Below are 7,799 nucleotides of genomic sequence, written 5' to 3'. Positions count from 1 at the left end.
CGTTCACAAGGCAGTGAAATGTGACCCAAATCCGATCTTTTGGCCCACATGTGACTCGGGTTTGATTTATGCATGACCGCGTGAACAGCGCAAGTCACGTGAAATCTGACTTTTTAAAATTCGAAGAGGTGGTATTATATCGGATACATGTCTGATATTTAGCAACGCCCGCCTTCTGAACTGTCAAGTCGCGTTTACGTCACTCGACGCAAGTATAGCAGCGAGTGCAAAAAGCCATAGCTAATAGTACAGGCATTTTGTGAGAAAATAGGGGGGAACCTCAGACAAATTGCAACAGAAAATCTTTCAACTGTTTATTGCTCATAAATGTCTCCTATATGACATATAAAAAGTCGTAAGAAATCCAAGTGGTGGAAAGTACAGTATATCTTTTTACCATAACCTGGTAACACGTTTTTGCTTCCAAAAATGACATTATAAAGCTTTAAAATGTTGAAACCTTAATCGAATCACTAAATTAATATACTTTTATACAAGGCAACATAAATTGGCAGTAATCAACATTAATATAGGCATTGATTAACAACAATTGAAAACAATATTATTAAAATATAACTTTTATGTTACTTTCAAAATATTTGTGACTGGTAGATTTGCACTAATCAACATGTTGGCACTATTGAACAAAAACGTAAACATGTTAACTTTTAAGTAAAACTTCAGTAGTATCAGTAGGTGTCTGGTTCATCTTCACCATCTTCATCGTCATCATCTTCATCACATGCAGCCTGAGATGAGTTTGCACACCCCAATCCTTTGCAGTTGCTACATGCAACAGAGCACTCGATGCCATATGCTTCTTGCATGTGCACCTCAGGCTGCTGCAGTCTGTCTTGCAGGTGCATCTGATGAACCGGAGGAGTTCCTGTGGAGCTGGTGGTAAGTCAGTTTGGACAGGGACAAGCCTCATCACTCTCTTTCCATCCCCATTCTTGTGGCAGGAGTTCATTTGAGGTTCCCTTCCACTGCTGCACCTGGTAGGACACACGAAGACTGTGGTACTTCGCTGCTGCTGACGTAGGTGGCAGACTCTGCGGCTGTACATGAAAAGTGCTAATAGCTACCTTCTCACAAAAACGATAGTCCCTCCCCATTGTCCCTCCCCATTGTCCAGGCACAGGAAAGCATTCTTTGTTATTGTGAAAAGATGAGTTATTGTGCATTCTGCTGTGGTAGCTGACTGTGTGTCAAACACTTTAGCTTGCTCACAGAAGTCATCACTGGTTGTGAATTTCTTGAGGGGAGCTCCTTTCCCAATGCCATAAATGCGGGAGGTAGTGTCACACCCAGCTATTGCATGGATGAAGAGGATGTGAGGGCAAACACTGGGACCCAGCTGCTAACCGCCGAACACAACAACTGCCTCTCCATACTTCCTTGTGACATACTCGCTGTACAGCTTGCAGATGTCCTTGTATGTGGATCCACGTATCCATGGGATGCGCTGAACCAATACTCCACCATCCAGCACATACTGGACTTTTAGTCAGACATTTTATTTTTCAGACTTTTATTCAGAAAAAAAATTTTTCTGACTTTTATTCAGATTTTTTTTTTTCGGACCTTTATTCTGATTTTTTTTTTTTGCGGACTTTTATTCTGAAATATTTTTTTTGCAGACTTTTATTATGAAATTGTATTTTTCTGACTTTTATTCAGAAACATTTTTTTTCTGACTTTTATTCTGAAGCATGGTACGTCTGACAGTTCTTCTGTAGGTGACCACTGAGCATGTTGATACCATACCTGAACACTGGTGCCAGGTCTCATACCTGAACACTGCCAGGTCTCATACCTGAACACTGGTGCCAGGTCTCATACCTGAACACTGGTGCCAGGTCTCATACCTGAACACTGATGCCAGGTCTTGTGAAGCTTTAGCAGCAATTATGAGTCACTGTAAAAGTAGTTGAGGATCCACCTGCACTGCTTCACCATCAATCTTGACTGAGGACTTCATACTCATGGTGATTGCCTGCTCCTTCTTCTTGAATGTGTACTCAGCAGTAGTCTGTCCCTCCATGCTGGCCAAGATGGTGTTTCCGATGGTCTTTGCCTTTTCAACATTCACAGAAGGGTGCGCATGGACCCCAGTTGAGACACTGCGCAAGCTTGTATCGGAGCAGAAGGGGTTTCTCTCTTGGAGATAGTTCAGAACTGTCAGTGTATCCTTCATGTCACATCTTGTCTTGCATCTGTCATGTCCTTGTTCTGCTCCCCAGTGTTGTGGTTCACCCCTGTCAGCTCTTGCATGGCATTGTTGATTTCAGCACAAGCTGGCATGGAGAGCAGCCATGTCAAACGTTGCTGCTCTGTCATCCCTCGCCCTCTTGTGAGGCCACCACAGGTTTTCATACTTCTCATCAGATAACGAGATCTACAGACAGGCCAGCCCATGAGCAATCACTTCATCTGACCACATGGAATCCCTCTCCAAATCTCTGGTAGACATCTGGATGTTCCAACTGGACCCGCCTCCGCCATCAGACCTCTGCAGCTCATCCAGAACGCTGCTGCCCGGCTGGTGTTCAACCTCCCCAAATTCTCTCATGTCACCCCTCTCCTTCGCACCCTGCACTGGCTCCCGATAGCAGCTCGCATCAGTTTCAAGACCCTGGTACTTGCATACCAGGCAGCTAAAGGGACAGCCCCTGCCTAACTGAAGGAAATGGTCACCCCCCAAACTCCAGCCCGTTCACTCCGCTCCTACACCTCGGCTGGCCGACTGGCCCCACCACCTCTACACCAACACGGCAGTCATGCTGCCCGATCACGTCTCTTCACAACACTGGCTCCCCGCTGGTGGAATGAGCTTCCCACGGCTGTCAGAACTGCAGAGTCACTACCCATCTTCCGTTGTAGACTCAAGACCCATCTCTTCAGGTTACACCTTAACTGCTCCTCCTGAGACATCTACTGCACCCCAGCACTGCGTCTCCTGAAGACACCCGCTTTTCCCCTCTACTGTGTCCCCTAAAAACTTCTATTGACCCCTTGTACTGTTTCTCTGTTTCTCCAGTGTCTATATATAAAAAAATAATATAAAAAACAACAACCTAGGTTTAGAAAAAGGTTTTTCCTTCTATCAATGAGCTGGATTATTCTTCCTGCTACGACTGGTGGATTTATGATTCACTTGCTTAGTCCAATGTATTGCTTGTAAGTCGCTTTGGAATAAGGTGTCTGCTAAATGCCCAAAAAATGTAAAATAAATAAATAAATAAAAAAGTTAAATACTTACCTGTATGCATCTATGGGTTAAGAATTTCCTTTTACACACATATAGTACTGCATCCAACTCCATGTCTCATGTTAAACAGTTTCTGGGTGATTGTGGACAGTATTGAACACTTTGTGTGGACATCAGACAAGAAGACATGCATAAAAACATTATTTAACATGGGCGTCAATGGGAAATTGTGGCATCACCAGTTTCAGTATTTTTCAATACTTTCCACCACTTGGATTTCTTAAGACTTTTGATATGTTATGAAGGACATATCCATGAGACTAGGACAGTTGAAAGAGTTTCTGTTGCAATTTGTCTGAGGTATTATTGTATAATGCCTGTACTATAAGCATTTGGCTCTCTTTTTCCTCATCCTTCTTCTTTTGACCACTTGCTCATATCTTTGCCGGCTTCCGCTGCACAAAAACTTGAAAATGAAATCGGTTGTAACGTTATCATGTTATCCATGGTTACTTCCGTAAACAGTGTGGTGCGTGTGACATCCTGACGTCATTGTTATTGTCCTTCTGAACTTGGCTTGCTGTGTAAGGAGAGATTAAACTTGCGCATTGTGTGCTGTGTACCTGAAAACAAAGTCTCCGATCTCTTTGTTCCCATTGACAGATAAAGGCATGAATACGGTTTTCTAGGTCCTGTTTAGGTATACGTCTCTGATTCTTGCTATGTTTTTAAGTGATACTATGCTGATTTTGTTATTGAATTGATATGGTTATTGAAATCACCTATTCTCCCCATCCTGCTCTGTTTCCGCATTCCGTAGTTGGTCAAACAATGGTCTTATAACACTTAATGACCTATATGAGGATGGGGTCCTTTTATCCTTTGCATCCCTGTCAGTTAAATTTAACTTGCCCAACAACAATATCTTCTGTTTTTTTCATATAAGGCATTTAGTTCAAAAGCAGTTCCCCCATTTCTCCAACCGTCCCCTGAATGGACAATTGACTGGTTTCTCACCCTTGACTTTGATCAAAAGCCTTTGATATCCACTATCTATGATCAAATTGAATCTGGCCCCCACTGTACCTCTCAAGGAGTCTTGGGAGCATGACATGGGTGTTGACATCTCCGACAGTCAGTGGAGCGACATTCTCGGCCTGGGACACTCATCATCTATATGTGTCAGGCATGGCTTACTGCAGTGCAAGGTGCTTCACAGAGCTCACTTTACCAACACTAAAATATTCCCTGATAGAAGTGATGCCTGTAACAGATGTAAGCAATCTCCAGCTGACATTTACATATGTTCTGGACATGCCCAGGGCTGACTGACTTTTGGTCCAGTGTATTTACAGTTTTTCTCTATCGCTTTAACGTGTTTCCTGAAACCATGGCTCGTTTTCTCTTAACACAAATCCAAAAACTCAAACACAAAACCCTAAACTCCACATATCTCTTGCAATAAGCAAACACTGCATTCAAAATAATGTTATGTCTTCTCAAAATGAAATTTTGTTGTCAAATGACACACACACACACCATCAAATGAATAGACACTTGAACCAATTGAACACTGATGTGCACAATTGAAAACACTATGATCAGCGGAAAAAGCAGTACTATGATCAATTATCAGTAGGCCTTTTGCATTTTCAGTGTTACCCTACATACGTACAGTAGCCTATTATAAACTGTTATGTTTTCATACTCAAATATAAAACACAAATACAAGAATAGAATGTTGTTGTTTTTTATTCTGAAATACTGTACACATCTCAGCAATGACAGTTGGATTTGTAAAGTGTTCTTCATACAAAACAAACAATAGAAAAAAGAAAATAATGTTCAAACAATGTTCTCCCTGGCCAAGCAGCGGGGAAAGTATCATCTGGCATGACGAATCCAGCCCTGATATACTTGATATACTACAGATATATTTCAACACTGGAGAGCTCACCTTTTATTGCTAAAGCTATGATTGCTAATTCAAAAGCAATAGGTGTTTGCCCATGAGGAGTGTGATTGTGTGATTGGGTGGTTTGAGTTTAGCATTCTGAATGGTAGTGTTTTCCAGATGAACACAAGAGATTTTATCAAGGAAGATTGTGCCAAATGTAGAGAATTGTATTTAGTGTTTTGTTAACTGTGTGGTTTAGAGCTGCAAAATGAGTGATAAACAAGAAATGTGTTTGTCATTGTGAAGAATTGGTGTGAGATAAAATACACCAGTTTCAGGTTTTGGCATTCTTGTTGTGAGTCCTGTCCATGCCTGACTGCCACTTACAACACTACCTCTCTCTGTGCAAAATATGAATCTGTCACTTTAAGTTTCTTACATTTTTGAAACAATCTTCTACGGACTTCTGTAAGCTTTAACCCATATATAAGGGGGTTGCATATAGGTGGGGTAACAAGAATTTGAATTTCAAGAACATTCCGAAGATTCCGTGGAAAATCCACAGAACCAAATCGACTGAACATTGTGTCAAAAAGTATACCTATTGTAAAGTTGATCAAGGAAACCAAATGTGGTAGACACGTTTGCATAAATTTCATCTTGACCTCCTTAGATTTCCTACATGCATTTATCAATTGCTGATATGAAAACATAATGCAAGCAGCATGTGCCATGAATATGAATATAAAAACTAACCCACTGATGTTGTTAGTGACTGTTGGTACACAGGACAGCTTCACTATGGACCAGCCGTCACAAAATAGTTTATCAATGTTGAAACTACACAGTGAAAGTCCACTTGATAACACTAATCCTGTGGACATTGCAATAAAAGGTAAAGTCCAAGAGTATAAGATAGATTTTGCAATAGTTTTGGCAGTCATAATCGTATGATATTCCAAGGGTCTGCAAATAGCCACATATCGGTCATAAGCCATTATGACTAAAGTTGTGTACTCACACATAAAGGAGGTGTATATAACAGCAGCTTGGACCATACATCCACTATAAGATATAACATGTGAGTTTGAAAGTAAATTATACATAAATGTAGGGTAAAACCCAGTACTTCCATAAAGTCCATTAATGCACAAATTACACACTAAAATATACATGGGTTCATGGAGAGCAGTCTCAGAAACAACAGTCATGACAATGGTGAGATTAAGAAAAATTTGCAAGAAGTAAACAGCACATGCAAGGCCACAGTATATGTATTCACTTCCTTTTAAATCCCTTATTCCAGTCAAATTGAACACAATTTCATATGATATGTTGTCCATCAAGATGATATCTCACATCAAAATAAAGCCTTAATAAGAAAGGTTAATGAAAACAAATTGTTCATACCGTTCTTACTCTTACCCTTACTATAAGGGCTAATGTTGCCACTGGAATTAGATTGCTTTCTTAAACATAGCTGGGTGATTCTAGTAAAATTGAAGAATCAATCAGAATAAAAAGATCACAATAAATTAACAATAATAAAATATTTACAAAACATCTCTCTTAGAACCAATGTTCAGCTAAAAGTCAAACAAAGTATATAGAGGAAAGGTCAAATCATGTACTGCTGCAGCTTACATGTGGAGTTACCTGTTTCAGCATAAGCTCTGTACTAAACTGTAACTGTACGACAGTCTGTACTTATCTTTATTTACTCAGTCTTAGTTGACATGAATTAGTCTTTGGGGGTGTTTTACTCTTAAGAGAAATGACCAAAAAAGACCTTCTCATTAGCAGAGGTGCAGTGGCGTAGCGGACGGGCCCGCAAGCGACGCACCGCGGGGGGGGCCCCAGCCACTAGGGGGCCCCCTAATATTGGTTGCTAGCACCCCCTCTCATTGCTCTCACTTGTTTGTACCTTTTGCTAAGTCAAGCATTTAGAATGTAGAGTGCATATTGCGAAATTTCGCAACGTCAATAATGCATCGGACGGACTCTAAAAAACGCATGTTTTTTTAACCTCCGTTGCGAAAGGGCCCCCGCCGCCACCTTGCGGGGGGGCCTCGGGATTTTGCGGTACGCCACTGCAGAGGTGGCTATGGGCAGCGCTAAATTGATAGACATAGTACATGTAATTAGAATTACAATTTGCCATTTAGGAGACACTTTTAATCCAAAGCGATTTCCAGTTACAGATTACAGGGACATTCCCCCTGGAGAAACTGAGGGCTAAGTTACTTAACTAAGCCTTACTCAAGGGCACACTAGTGGTGGTGTTTCAAGCAGGATTTGAACTTACAACCTTCTGATCACCAGCAGACCTCAACGCAGTTTGCAACGTGGTTGTCTCCCAAGCCTCCATTCTGGAACAGCATGACTCCACCCTGCAGGAGATACTGGTGAGACTCTATGACCTGTCCGCCTCCATGGCCGGCTTCCAGAACCAGGTGGGAGCGGCTGCTGCTACCTCCCATGTCCCTCCGACTGCCCCTCAGACTCCGACTACACCGTTGGTCAGAGAGCCCCGGGTCCCATTACGACGGGAAACAGGAATGCTGTCGTTCATTCCTGATGCAGTGCGACTTGGTTTTCGAGCAACAACCTGCGTCCTTTGCAATGGACAGTGGCAGAGTATGTTTCGTCATCGGTGTCCTCCGGGGAGCCGCTCTGGAGTGGACGATGGCG

General features: G+C 41.9%; 1 protein-coding gene across 1 annotated transcript; it reads right to left on the bottom strand.

The window, feature by feature from the left end:
• Nucleotides 1-689: 689 nt before the first annotated feature.
• Nucleotides 690-7,588, bottom strand: LOC308155720 (olfactory receptor 6N2-like; the record flags this gene model as incomplete). Its single annotated transcript, XM_080529094.1, has 5 exons — nt 690-866; nt 1,943-2,077; nt 2,203-2,297; nt 5,548-6,301; nt 7,436-7,588. 5 exons carry the CDS (start codon nt 7,586-7,588, stop codon nt 690-692), a joined length of 1,314 nt encoding a protein of 437 aa, XP_080385220.1.
• Nucleotides 7,589-7,799: the final 211 nt, after the last annotated feature.

The sequence above is a fragment of the Nansenia antarctica genome (genome assembly GCF_963989245.1).
Source record: "Nansenia antarctica genome assembly, chromosome: 4".
NCBI classification, from domain to species: Eukaryota; Metazoa; Chordata; class Actinopteri; order Argentiniformes; family Microstomatidae; genus Nansenia; species Nansenia antarctica.
Note: the sequence above shows the minus strand (reverse complement) of the source record. Positions and strands in the feature narration are given on the sequence as shown.